Source organism: Glycine max, chromosome 15 (genome assembly GCF_000004515.6).
Source record: "Glycine max cultivar Williams 82 chromosome 15, Glycine_max_v4.0, whole genome shotgun sequence".
NCBI lineage: Eukaryota > Viridiplantae > Streptophyta > Magnoliopsida > Fabales > Fabaceae > Glycine > Glycine max.
The window spans coordinates 5015182-5029977 of record NC_038251.2 but is presented as its reverse complement, the minus strand read 5'-3'; the positions used below and the strand labels follow the sequence as shown (position 1 = coordinate 5029977).

At 39.2% G+C, this 14796-nt stretch overlaps 1 protein-coding gene across 2 annotated transcripts; it reads left to right on the top strand.

Annotated features, from left to right (window-relative positions):
* The first annotated feature begins 294 nt into the window (after nucleotides 1-294).
* Nucleotides 295-3061, top strand: LOC100799985 (putative cyclin-D6-1). 2 transcript variants are annotated; one of them, XM_014767481.3, is made up of 6 exons: nucleotides 295-1066; nucleotides 1152-1232; nucleotides 1384-1479; nucleotides 1583-1781; nucleotides 1873-2003; nucleotides 2093-3061. In XM_014767481.3, exons 1-6 carry the CDS (start codon nucleotides 902-904, stop codon nucleotides 2231-2233), a joined length of 813 nt encoding a protein of 270 aa, XP_014622967.1. In that variant the 5' UTR covers nucleotides 295-901; the 3' UTR covers nucleotides 2234-3061. The 2 variants fall into 2 exon arrangements, with proteins under 2 accessions (XP_014622967.1, XP_003547127.1); XM_003547079.5 differs by having other exon boundaries at nucleotides 298-1066; nucleotides 1146-1232.
* The last annotated feature ends 11735 nt before the right edge of the window (nucleotides 3062-14796 follow it).

Below are 14796 nucleotides of genomic sequence, written 5' to 3'. Positions count from 1 at the left end.
TTCTCGGTCAAGAGGGTGAATGCATACCACAACTGTCTCTACCATGCTCATATAATTGCCAGATCAAGCAGAGGACCACTTACACTTGATGGTGATATTATTAGACATGTTTTTCAAGTAACCCTCAAATATTCTTACCTTATGTAACGCAAACTACTAAGGTGTAACTACATTATACAATAGCATGCATTCCATTTTAAAAGTAAGGCTAATTAGAGGTTTTAAATTAATTAAAACTCACTAAACAGAAATGTAGATATCTTCTATAGTGAAATACTAAAACACAAAAGATGGCATCCACAACCACAGAAACAAAAGGGAATTACAAGTATATGCAATTTTTCCTAGAATATGTAAGCACGCATGGTAGAATTTAAAATTTTATGAACGTCATGATAGCAGTGGGACATGATGATTCAACCATTTGTATGTGGAGGGTGAAAGTAACGGTGACACTCCTAATGTTAACCAAAACATTGTCACTTCCATCTCAGATCAAACGCACATGCTACATTATTATATTCTCTTTCCTGAATTTCCATACCTGTAGAACTTTTCTTATCTTGGCGAGGTGGTAGAAAATGTAATCCTACTATGTCAAAACTTATTGAACTCTTTAGGCACTTCTCTGTGCTTTTCCTTATTTCTATGTCTATAGATGAGAAAGAGTGAGGAGCAAAGAGTCCATATTCCATAATATGTATTTGTAAATGCTACTACTGCCAATAAAGAAGGCAAACACAATCACTTTATCAACACAGAAAGCCAAGCTTCTCTTTCTTTTCCATCAACACAGTTACCATCTTGAAACTTTTTGTCTCTTTGTCTTTCTCATGCATTGAATTCCTCAATAACAATGCACAGAATGTAGAAAACAGACTAGGTTATCAGGAAAGGGAAGATGGAGTTTGATCTTGAAGACCCACTAGTCAGCTTGGAAGAAGAGCAAACCTTTACTATATCAGAACTCTTTGCCTCCGAATCTGAACACGTGCCTTCACCAAACTGCTTAACTTCAACACATTTTCGCGTTTTCTGTTGTGAAGCTATATCTCTCATTCTTCAGGTGAAATTTATGTCTATGTAATAGGTTCAGTTCCCCCTCTTTCATGCCACATTTGTTACATTAAGTTATGTTTCTTCAGGTTCAGGTTTCTTGCAAATTGGACCCATTTGTAGCTTATCTTGCTATAAATTACTTGCACCGTTTCATGTCAAGCCAAGAAATTCCGGTAACCATATACCTAATGAGTAACGGTTCCTCTTTAAGCATATATGTTCACTTCATAGAAAAGTAAAGAAACCTTTGAACAATTGTACCTTAATAGCATTCCACAATTTCCAATTTTTTACCCTTATGCCATTAGTCCTCTGAGTTTGCAGCAAGGGAAGCCGTGGTTTCTCAGGCTTGTTGTCATATCATGTCTTTCTCTTGCTTCAAAGATGAAGAACACAACTTTATCATTTTTGGTTATACAAGTAAGTCTTCAAATTCACGTAATTGCAATCATTTTAATAGCAAGACAGCCTCTAACCATGCCATAGTAACTTGAACATGTGATATTTACAATCAATGAAACAGAAAGAAGGTTGCTACTTTAAGGCTCAGAGTATTCAGAGAATGGAACTTCTTATTCTCGGGGCTCTGAAATGGCGTATGAGGTCGATTACACCTTTTTCTTTCCTTCATTTCTTTATCTCTTTAGCTGAAATTAAAGACCAATCACTAAAGCAAGCACTTAAAAGTAGAGCTTCAGAGATAATCTTCAATGCTCAAAATGGTAAGTACTTGTTTCTATTCACATCTAACTTGATTTTATCTTCAATTTCAACCAGCACAAACTCTGAATTGCATCTCTCTTATGGCTGCAGACATTAAGCTTTTAGAGTATAAACCTTCAACTGTTGCAGCAACTGCCCTTATCTTTGCATCTCATGAACTATTCCCACAGCAATATTCTATTCTGAGAGCTTCAATTACAGCCAGCGAGTACCTAGATGGGGTAAGTTTACATTCAATCAATACCCTTTAAAGCAAATGTTTTGATTATTTGTAGTTATAGCGTCTAGATACTGATGGTGGTTGTTTTAGGAGACGTTGTCCAAGTGCTTTGACTTGATGCAAGACATGATGAGAATGGAAGCAAAGGAGTTAATGATAGATACAAGCTTTTTAAGCACAGAAACTCCAGTGAGTATGTTGGAGAGAAACACTAAACGACAAAGAATTTAGTGGTTTATATATGTTGCAGAAGAAAAATCCAATTTTCTCAAACTTAAGAAGAAGAAAGCTGAGGGAAAAGGAAAACAATCATGTTTGGTCCATATGTTCTGTGTCACTGTTTCCACTCAGTCCAAAACAAGAGAGGACGCAAGGCCTTGATTTGGAATGAGAGTTGAGATATCCATACACTCCTGAGTGTTGTTCACCATAAAGAAATTATTACTGTAATCTAGTGCATAAAATGAAAATCAGGAGTTATTAAATCAAATGGAAGTTGTAAGGTGGCATGGACCAATGCAATGAAATAAAAAGGCTGATATATATATAGGGGTTAATTTGAATCCGATTGAGCCTTTATTAAGGTCGTGAAGCCAGACATATTTCCACAAAAGGAAATGGTAAAATTTTAATCCCAAGACAATTAGTAAATCAAGCCTTCAATCTCACACAAGATCTATAAACTGTGGTTTAGCGTGAGTGTTACTGTTTTAGGCTTGGCTGTGGCTGTAAACGAATACATGTCACTGAATATATATGTTCCCCTATGTTGCATTGTTACTTGACCGATAGAGAAGCCAAAACATTGTTCGATTTCTAGATGGATGATGGTGTCCATTGCTTTAAGAAAGGAGATCAATATCATGCATGTCTTTTGCCTTTTCTAATATTAATCATGTGTTCTCTGAATCTCTGGTCAAAAGCACCATGCCATATTGTTTACACTGGAATTTGGTAAACAACCGCTAGTCTAAGTTAATTGCTTGCGAGATCAACTAGTGAATCTCAGGAGCATGTCACTTGTGTATTTTGCGTTTAAATGTAAAGCTTTTGAATGTTCATCGTTGCAACAAACACTCACTGGTTCGAAATTTGCAGAAAGTAAAATTGTTTAACAGAAATCGAAATGCTGGAAATAACTAGGCAAGGAAAGGAAAATTGCAGAATGTAAAGGAGCAGTGAGTTCATTCGATCGAGTGAACCATTTAAAAGACAGGAATTCTAAAGTGAAATGAAAAATGCATTACATTCGAAATGTAAAATTTACAGAAAACTTAAAATGGTTCACAAACATACATTCTCCTTGAGTACTCGTTTCTCTCTGCGCTGGGTACTTTGAGTATATAAGGATCTGTATAAATGATTTGTGACCCCGAAATCTGACTAAAAAACTACTATATATAGACATTCAAAAATAAACTGCCCTAACGGTCGAACACTACCCTAATGCCAAGTGTCCTGCCACGTACATCTTACATGCACATAACTGCTCCTTAGAACGGTTATCCATATTGCTCGAAGTCGAAGCTGATTTTGTGGAGTTTGGTCAGAAATTGTGCTAAGTCCAGAAATCTTGCTGTCTTGAACTTCGACTCGACCATACGTCAGCTTGATGACTTCGACTCGACCATTCGCCAGCTTGAATCGCCCAGTGACTCGAAGCCCTCTTTCTTGTCCTAGCCTTGTACTTCGTAAATACTTCCTTGAACCTGGGAATCCCTTTCCAAAGACTCTTCTCTCTTTCCGATTCGAACAGGTCCTGACCATTGCTCTGTCATACGCTTCGAAACTCGAGACGACATCTAATGCATACTTAGAGCATATTTTAGCTCATCGAAAATATGGGCTAACAAATTGCCCCCAAAAAATGTCTGCTTCGATTCGAGATCGAAGGAGGATGAGAAGTTGACATTTTTTCTCTTCTCCTTCCAGTTCTCCTAAAACGGCGACACGATGGTCACGTTTATTGGTAACCGTCGCCTCGATCTCCCACTACCCATCATTAATTCCACCTTTCTAGGCAGAGTGGGACACGTGTCACGCTGGGGAGTCAAAAAGGAACTCTGATGTGATTGATTTCTGACCCTTGATTCTTATTATATTGTTTTTCCCCTTTTAAAAGCATAACTCCATAAATAGCGCCAGGACTCCAAACAAAAACCCCTTCAGCTTCTTCCAAAAACCCTTCTTCTTCCTTGCTTCTGAAACCTTTCTTCTTCTGCTTCATATCCATTATCTCCGGCGACGCTTCCTTATTTTCAGATAACAACTTGCTACTCCTTTCATCATCAAACTCACCGAATCTCTGAGCTCTGCCATTGTTCTCCGTGAGTCCACGCTTTTACTCACTGATTCCCTCAGTTATCAAACCCTTCACGAGAAAATCGCCCCCTTTTCAGATTTCTTACAATGTCGCAAGAATTAGTTCCGTTTGCTGGGAAATGGCACCGTTTTACAGTCAGGCCTGATGGAGAAAAGGTGGTTCCAGAACCACATGGTGACGCCGAACACACAGAAACCTGGGAATCGGAGGTGATGATCCCCTTCGCAGTAGAAAGGACAGTTTATGCTTTCGGTGGACCTCTGCCAGACCAAGAGTCACTTTCGAGTTCAATGAACAAGGTATTTCCCTGCTATCCAACTTGCGAACCCAGGATTTTTGATAGTGAGCCTTACAACTTTAATTGTTTAAGCAAACCCAACAAACTCTTTCGATCCGCCCCGTCAATAGCCCATAGGGATTACCTACCTTGGCTTGATAGAGTCGAACAAGCATATGAGGATTTTTGGAAGACATATGGCATCTTTGATTTGATACAATTTTCTCGATCTGGTCCTGAATATCGACCAGAAATGCTGATAGCAGCTATGCACTTTTTCGAGTCCTCTACCAACACCTTTCAATTTAAATGTGGCATGATGACCCCCACTCTCTTAGACGTAGCCGCCCTCACAGGCCTTAGGCCTAGCGGAGAAACTTATGATCCCACTAAATCTAGTGATAATATCAAGCTAGTATATAAGGAGAACACCTTTTCCAAATATATAGCTGAACACAAAGGATCGGTCGAAGAGGAAGTCTCTGATGAAGAGCATGTAGCCTTCTTGACCCTATGGCTATCTCACTATGTCTTTTGCACAAAATCCTTGCAAGTAGCCAAAAGATTTATTCCAATGGCAATACAAATTCATGAAGGTCAGAACTTTGGATTTGGACGCCTCTTGTTAGCGGTGCTATACGAATCGCTTGGTGAGGCATGTGATGATCTGAAGAAATCGAAGGATGGGTCTTCCTTCTTAGTGTCTGGGCCTATGTGGCTTCTCCAATTGTGGCTTAATGCCACTTTAGAACAAGAAATGGGATTAATAATCCCACAAGATTATGCTGAAGAAGTTGCGAATCGCTCGATCGAAGGCCAGAGAGCACTTCGATTAACACCCAAGACCTTCGATCAAAACCCACAAAAGCTGTTCCTAAAGCACATGAGGATTTTTCTGAGCTTTGACAAGTTTCTTCCCCAACATGCTCCATTCATTAGTCGAGAGGTTGGCCCGGCCTGGTTCACTGACGATTTTCCTGCTGTCGATCCGGACAATGAAGAAGAAGTGAATGAAATATGGTCATTTTACTTGAATCCACAGATCCTGTCCTGTCGTACAGGTGTTCAATCGAACTATTTAGGCCTGGTTGGATACCAGCCTAATTTGGTTTCAAGACAATTTGGCCTCTCGCAGATCCGTCCTAAAAGCTTGTTCGAAGATCCTAGAGACGTCATAAGAGGGGCCAATCTTTCAGAAAAGACTTTCAAGAAATTTTTGAAGATTTCTCTTGATGAAAACTATAACCTGCATCCTTTTGAGTTCAACCATTCCCACTTCTGCACCATGGGATTTGTTACCTGGTGGGAGAAATATTATTCGGGTCGTTCCGTTGGAGACACTACTATCATGATCTCCAGACTTGAGAGTGGTTTTACACAACCAACGGTCGAGAATATCCGCTCAAACCTTCAAGCTCGAGGTATTAAATTACTTTTGACTTTCTAAATTGATATGTATTCTTGCCTTTTCTAATATTCTTACTTTCAGGCAAAACAATCATGACGAAGAAAAGCGCTGAAACGTCTCGAGCTGATGTGAGACCCAAGAAACCCACTGGGGTAAAGATCCAAGAAGGGAAACAAGAAGAGAAGGTAACTCTTCTGAACTTATCTTTTACTCTTAACGTCTTTGCCTCATATTTCTTTATTTTTTCAGAGTCAAAAGAAAGATGATAGCACTGAGACTACCACGACCTCAAAACGCTCGAAGCGTGTGGTCATCGAATTCGACGAAGAAAAAGATGCAAGTTTTATTTCTAATGTCAATATTATAACCCTCTTTCAGGTCTATATTCTGACATTTCTTTACCCTCATAACACAGGAAGAAGAGGAAAGACCTCTTATAAGAAAAAGAAAATCACCTGAGACTTCGACCAAATCTGCTGACCAAACAGAGGCAGGCAATTCCCAGGCTCAAATGCCTAAGAAGAAAAAGAAAGTGAAGCAGGTCGAGCCTGAACCTTCTGTGACTGTCGAGGGTGGCGAGCCAGCCAGGAAGAAAAAGAAAAAGACCAAGTCTTCAAAAGAACAAGGTGACAATCAACCCGTTGACATTCAACCACCTTCGACTGATGTTGACGGTACTGAAGTAGAGGCTACTCCCTCTATTGCTGAAATGGGCAACCCTGTCGAGCAACCGAACTTACCACAAGAACAACCTACCGTCGAGGTATCATTCTTAATGTGATTTTAATCATAGCTAATACGAAACTATTTGTTAACCTTTTCCATGACAATTCGAATCAGGTACAACAAGATGTTTCTATAGAAGAAATACCCTCATGTGCTCGAACATCTCCCGCTCCTGAGACGGATGCAGTGCATGTTGAGGAACAGGGTGAAGGTCGAGGTATTAGATCCAGCAGTCCTCATGGATCAAGTCAGAAAAGTTCATCTGAAGAAAACTTTTCCGATGAAGAGGCCATACAAGAGGCTGAAGCTGGAGGTTCAGACATTTTCCCGGCGTCTTCGACATCTAAGCTTTCCGCTAGCATAGGGATCGCAGAGGATATATTCATTCAAATGCAAGACGAAGACCCTGCTGCAGCCCTTCGACTCCTACTGACCACAAGTCAAGGCAACACTTCGAGTGAAAAAATTCCTGGTGCTTCGTCCTCATCTGATGCTGACATAACCTCTTCAGTACGCCAAGATTGCCTGCTTTTGAAGTTATCAATGGAATACGCACGGGCAGACGTACTTAAATCCATTGAAGAGAACCCCTCTGCTGCTTTTGGACACCTGAATTTTTTGAAGAAATTGCACAACCCCCTTACATCTGATGAGATTCTAGGCAAAGTTATTCAAATCGAGGCCATCATCGACCAGTTTGCAAGTGCCGTGCAGAAAAAACGCGAAAATGACGCCAGACTGGATGCCCAGAAACAGGCACATATCCTTCTGCTCGAGAAAGCCCGAGCTGCTCAACAAGAAGTCGAACGTCTCACCAAAGAGGCAAAAGAAAGGTCTTCTGACGTCAAAGCCTGTGATGATAACATTTCCTCCTGGGAGGCAACTATTACGAATTTACTGTCTCAGGTCGATGATCTAAGGCAGAAAATTGTAACAGAGCAGGCCAAACGCAAGGAACTCCAGGAGAAGGACGCTAACTCGATTCAGAAACTGGTTGCTGAAAAAGGGAGAGAAGGCTTGAAGGCCTTTAGCGCATCTCAAGCTGTAGCAGATGAGGCGAGAGTTATGGAGAGTACTGACCAGGTCTTAACTAAAGAGATGGCCACCTTGAAGAAACTATATGAAGACTTGGTCATGCATTAGTAGAATTTATAATTTTCTTTATTTCGAATTCTGTGTTTCGATTCTACTTTTCGATGTAATATTGACACATGCCCTTTCGTGGCAATTTTACTGTTATCGCCATTTTTATGTTTCCCATATTCCTTTTATTCTATGCTTATTTTAACTTCGAGCAGTGTTGGTTTATATTTTTTCAAATACTTACCATTTATGCTCAAAGTACGTTTCTGAGGGGTTAGCTCCTCTAACTCATAAGCACCATTCGAATAAATCTGAATTATTTTAAACGGTCCTTCCCAATTTGGGGACCATTTGCCCAAGACTCGATCCTTACTATCCATGGGCAGGATAACCTTCCAAACTAAATCTCCAACATTAAAAGTTTTTGACTTTACTTTCTTATTATAAGCTTTAGCAACTCTTTCTTTTTGTTTAGTCAAAACTTCTAATGCTCTTAATCTCTCCTCATCTAAATCAACTAACTCATCTGACATCATTTTCCAATAATGGTCGATTGGAATGTCCATTTGTTTTTGTACCCTGACTGATTGCAAATGTATTTCGACCGGAAGTACAGCATCATGCCCATAAGTCAGTCGAAATGGGGTAGTATTAGTTGATTCCTTAGGAGAATTTCTACATGCCCATAAAACTTGATCTAACGTTTTATTCCAATTTCTTGGCTTTTGGGCAATGTGTTTTTTAATCAAGTTAATTACAATCTTATTGGCTGCTTCGACCTGACCATTTGCTTGCGCGTAATATGGTGTTGAGGTTAATAATCGAAAGCCAATTTTTTGGGCAAATTCTTTCATTTTTCGTCCCGTAAAAACTGAACCTTGATCAGTGGTAATTGTTTCGGGAATACCAAACCTATAAATAATATAATTTTGAATGAAACTAATTACTGCTTCCTGATCAACATTTGGCAAAGGGACTGCTTCGATCCATTTTGTAAAGTAATCGATACCAACTATAATATAACGCTGGTTCTTAGAAGAAGCAGGCTTGATTTCACCAATTAGGTCTAAAGCCCATCCTCTGAAAGGCCAAGGTTTGATTATGGAGTGTAATTCACTAGCAGGTACATACTGTATCCCTGCATGCTTTTGGCATTCCTGACAGCCTTTAGCAAATTCTATGCAGTCTTTTAACATTGAAGGCCAATACAAACCTTGTCGAAATAAAAGCCATTTCATTTTATGGCCTGCTTGATGTGATCCACAGGCCCCACTGTGAACATGGGAAACTGCCAAGTATGCCTCTGATTCACTTAGACATTTCAGCAATACTCCTTCTGCAGTCTTTTTAAACAAATCATTTCCCACAATTACGTAATTTAAAGCCCTATATTTGATCTTTCGAGCCACATTGCCAATTGGATTTTCCAAATATTCGATAATGGACTTTCTCCAATCATTATGTAACATATTGTCAATGGCCAAAATTTGAATTTTTTCCTGGAGAACATTCATGCTTTCATCTTCATTATTTTGTGGTGTACTTGCCCCCACAAGTTTTGGCATTGGCAATTTAGTGCTTAATGGCTCTGGTAACACCAGTTTATCTTTTATCTCGATCAACTGAGTTAGTTTTTTCTTCGACATTTTGTACCCTGAAGCTATTTGGGCTAAATCATTTGCTTCTTGGTTTTCTAGTCGAGGTATATGCTCAATGTTAATGTAATCGAAATGATTCAGAAGAGAGCTAGCCATAACAAAATATTTTGCTAAGTGTTCATTAACACATTTGTATTCTTGTGTTAATTGCTTCACTACTAATTCTGAATCACCCCTTATGTTAACATTTCTTGCCCCCAGGCTAATTAAAATTTCAAGGCCTGTAATTAAAGCCTCATACTCAGCCTCATTATTAGAACAAAGCCCTTTGATTTTATATTTAAATTTAGTTGGAACTTTATTGGGGGATATTATTAAAACTCCAATTCCAGTTCCATGTTTGTGTTTCGAACCATCGAAATACAAAATCCAAGGCTCTGTATCCACATAGTCTTGCGGCATTTCGATCAGTGAGTGATCTACAATAAAATCAGCCACAATTTGACCCTTAACAGATTTCAAAGGCTTGTACGTTAAAGAATATTCTGTTAATGCTAAAGCCCATTTTCCAATTCTACTGTGTAAAATAGGTTTTGACAACATGTGCTTAATAATATCATAATGAGAATACACATAAACATCAACAGGCTTTATATATTGCTTAAGTTTTGCACAAGAGAAATACAGACAAAGACAGAGTTTTTCTATGGCAGTATATCTAGTTTCTGCATCATTTAGTACACGACTAAGATAATAAATTGCATGTTCTATGCCATCATCATCTTCCTGAGCCAACATGCTACCAATGGTCTTGTCAGACGCAGCAATATACAACTTCATGGACTTGTTTCGACTAGGAGGCATTAACACGGGAGGCTTGATCAGATATTCTTTAATTTCATCGAAAGCCTTTTGATGCTCTTCATTCCATTTGAATGGTTCATCTTTCTTGAGTCGAAGTAATGGCGAAAAAATTTGAGCTTTGCCACTTAGATTCGAAATGAATCGCCTCAAGAAGTTGATTTTTCCTAGTAAAGACTGAAGCTGTTTTTTGGTCGAAGGAGGCTTCGTCTCAAGAATAGCCTTTGTCTTGTTTTGATTTATCTCAATGCCTTTTTTATGCACCACAAAACCAAGGAAGTCTCCTGCACGCACACAAAAAGCACATTTTAATGGATTCATCTTTAATCCATGTTTCCTCATTCGTTCAAAAGATTGCCTAAGGTAATCCAAATGGCTATCTTCTGAAGAGGATTTGATGATTATATCATCAATATAAACTTGCATAAATGTGTCAATAAAATCATGAAACATAGAATTCATGGCCCTTTGATAAGTGGCCCCAGCATTTTTCAACCCAAAGGGCATAACTACCCATTCATAAGTGCCTAAAGCACCAGGGCATCGAAATGCTGTTTTCGACACATCACTTTCAGCAATAAATATTTGGTTATAGCCAGAATAACCATCTAACATGCTTAAAAATTCGAAACCAGCTGCCGAATCTACCAACATTTCCGCTACTGGCATAGCATATTCATCTTTAGGTGTAGCATTATTTAAATCCCTAAAATCTATGCATACTCTAAGAGTTCCATTCTTTTTAATGACAGGGACTATATTGGCTAACCATTCGACATACCTGGCAGCCCTGATGAATTTACACCTCAGCAACCTTTCGATCTCTTCCTTAATCTTGGACATGATTTCTGGTGCGAATCTTCTTGGTAGTTGTTTTACTGGTCTTTTTCCCTCCTTAATAGGTAATTTCATTTCGACCATTTCTCTGCTTAACCCAGGCATTTCGTGGTAATCCCAAGCAAAACAGTCTTTAAACTCTCTAAGAAGAGGCACCAGCTTTTCTTTTAAACTTGAGGTGATATTGGCACTGATATAAGTTGGCCTTTTAATCGAGCCATCTCCAATATCGACCTCTTCCAAAGAATCTTGAGCCTGCATCTTTGGCGCCTCACTTATGGGATTTTTCTCAAAACCCAGCGGCTCATCATCATAAATACAATCCAGTCTTCGATCCTTTGTTTCTTTGTTTTCATGATCTTCGATCTTGGCTTCAACTGCCATATTTTGTTGAGATTCAGCCTCAAAGGCCGTATTTAGTCTATTTTCGGCCATATAAGCCGTAATTCTAGCCCATGCAGTGGCCTCAGTCATATTAATCTTCATATGTATTCCACCCAGTTGGTGGAATGACTCCATCTTCAGAGGGAACAGCATCAATTTCCTCCCTCTCCCATATAAACCCATAGGTAGGATGGAGTTTGACAGAGTGGACAACATTGTCACTCGATTCGACAACAGCCTCCTTGTCACCACAAGGTGCTATGTTAGCCAACTTTTTGTCAAAGGTTTGTGCAGTAACATTATCGACCTCTGACTTATAGAAGCTTTGATCCGCCTCTATATTTTCCACAATCCCATCCTCCCTCCAGATAATGAGCTTCTGGTGAAGGGTAGATGGCACAGCTCCAACTCCATGAATCCACTCCCTTCCTAATAGCAAGTTAAAATTAGCCTTAGACTGTATCACCAGGAAAAGAGTTGGTCGAACTATACTGCCTACAGCAACATCTACTTGAATGGCTCCCAAAGAATAGCCAGTTTTACCCTCATAATTCGAAAGCACAATGTTGTGGGCAGATAGATCAGTGTCATGTTTCCCGATCTTGTAGAGCATAGATCGAGGCATTAAGTTGACAGCCGCTCCTCCATCAATGAGCACTTTGTTGATTCCAACATTCTCAACTTTTGCTCTAATGAAAAGAGGTTTGAGATGACTTTTCATCTGAAAATCTGGCTTTTCGAAATAAGCTAATTGCTCTTCCACACAGCCATTATTCATAACATAGTAACATACTGGCTTTAGGTCAGCCATATCAAAATGATCGAACTCACTTTCGATCTCAGTAACTTCAGATTGGACATCATATTCAGATGGCAAGATAGATACCACACAGATGACATCGAAATCTGGCTCAGAATCCAGTAGATCCTCATCCTCCATCTTGTCTTCATCCACTGGAGGCAGGAGTCTCTCCTTTACTGGCCTCCTAGATACTTCTTTATATTGGCCCATTTGCGGGTTCTGCTGGGCCAATTTCTTCTGACGCTGGAACCTGCGCCATTGGGTTCTCGTCATAGGATTCTTTCCTTTGTAATTGTTCCTATAAGAGTACCTATTGGCCTCCTGTGGGCCAATTTGCTTCGTTCCACTCGAACCACCTACTTCCATAATCCCTTTGTTGAACCTTATAAGTCCCTGGTGCATCCATTTTTCGACCGGAACTGAACCAGGAGGAGCGAAAGTATTCCTTCGACCAGATTTCTGATTAGTATTTGACTGCACCATAACTCTTTTACCTTTATCGAAACGTTGGTCCTGCTTTGCCCCCTTGTTAACAACTTGGTATTTCTTGAGGCCCTCAGTAGCCTCCTTATCACATATTGCACTGCAGCGAGGGCAGAGCATCACAATCTTGTTTTCGAGTTTGCATCTGTTCAAGAAATCAATTAACTCCTCCTCAGCCTGAGGATACACAACCTTCATTTGTTCGTTGTAATCCTCTTCAGATATGTCCTGAACTTGCACATGGGACACCTCCATTGTTTCGACCACCATTATTTCTTGGGGCTCCGCATAGAGAGTTTCAGCAGCTTTGGATGTTTCAGCATTTGCCTGAACAACCTTTGGTTTCTCACCAAATTTGAGCCTCCCTTCGTCGAGAGCCTTTTGAACCAAATCCCTGAAAAGAACACAACGTGAGGTTTTATGGCCAAGGAAATTATGAAATTTACAATAACCCCTTTTCTTCTGTTGTTCGATTGGGGGTACTTTCAAGCCCTTAGGAACAACAATCTGGCCATCTGTGACTAATAAATCAAATATTTCATCACATTTAGTTATGTCAAATGTATAAGTTTTAGACACAAATTTATCATTCTTAGGTTCAACAGGGTTTTTTCCATTGGAAGGTCTAAGGAGTTTACAAACATAAGGAGGTCCAGGTTTTAATTCTGCTAAATCAACCTCATTGTCTTCGATATCTTCATAAATAATATCGAACTCCTGGTCACTGTCATTGGTTTCGACATATGCAACCTTTTCCTTCTTGTGGAATTTAGAATTTCTAGCCTTTTCAGCCTTCAATCGTTCGAGTTGTCGAACTCTATCAGCCAATTGAGCCATATCCCTTAAATACTGGGTATCTAATTTCTTTCTAATCGAATAGTCTAGGCCACCAGCAGCCATTTCGACTAATTCATGTTCAGGGACTTGGGTGAAACACCTTGCCTTTAAGAGTCTGAATCTGTTCAAATAATCATCAATTGATTCAAGTGCCTTGCGTCGAACGCTGGCTAACTCTTTAAGGCTGATCTTAGACTGTCCCATATAAAATTGCTCATGGAAAATCCTTTCCAATTGGTTCCAATTATGTATGGAGTGAGGAGGAAGGGTTGTAAACCATGTAAAAGCATTTTTAGTCAAGGAACTAGGGAAAAATTTCATCCTTAAATTTTCATTATTAGCCAAATCCCCTGCCTCGACCAAATATCTAGCAATGTGTTCGACAGTGGACTCATTTGTCTCTCCTGCAAACTTAGTAAACTTAGGGATTTTCACACCCCTTGGTAATTCTGTCTGTAACACATACTCAGATAATGGAGACACAAAATTAGGCCTGTGTAAGCCTAAGTCCAAACCATTTTGTACCAAAATCGTTTCGACCATTTGGGCCAGGTTATTCTTGTAGATGCAATTGGCTTTGATGTTTTGATGATGATCATGATGATGTGTTGCAATTGATGCAAATGGGCTTTTCAAGATTAAAATTCAAGACAATACTTCAAGATTACAAGGCACAACATCAAGATGATCACTAGAATATTAGGAAGGGAATTCCTAATTGAATTAGCAAAGGTTTGGCCAAGTAATTTAAAATAAAAAGTGTTTTTCAAAATTTTAGACTGTGTAATCGATTACACAATTTTGGTAATCGATTACCAGCAGTTAGTAAACGTTTTAATTCAAATTTTAAAAGATGTAATCGATTACACAATTACTGTAACCGATTACCAGACAGGAATTTTAGAAAAATAATTTCAAGAGTCACAACTTTTCAAAGGCTTTACTCATGACCACCAATGGTCTATATATATGTGACTTAAACACGAAATTGCAGAGAGATTTTCAGAACAACAAAGTGTTTATCCTCTCAAAAAGCAATTTCATTTTATCCTCTTAAAGAATTCCTTGGCCAATTCAATTGCAATTCATTAAGGAATTAATTGAGTGCTCAATCTGTAAAATCCATCTCTTTCAAGAGAGATTTGTTCCTCTTCTTCTTCTCATTCTCTAAGGGA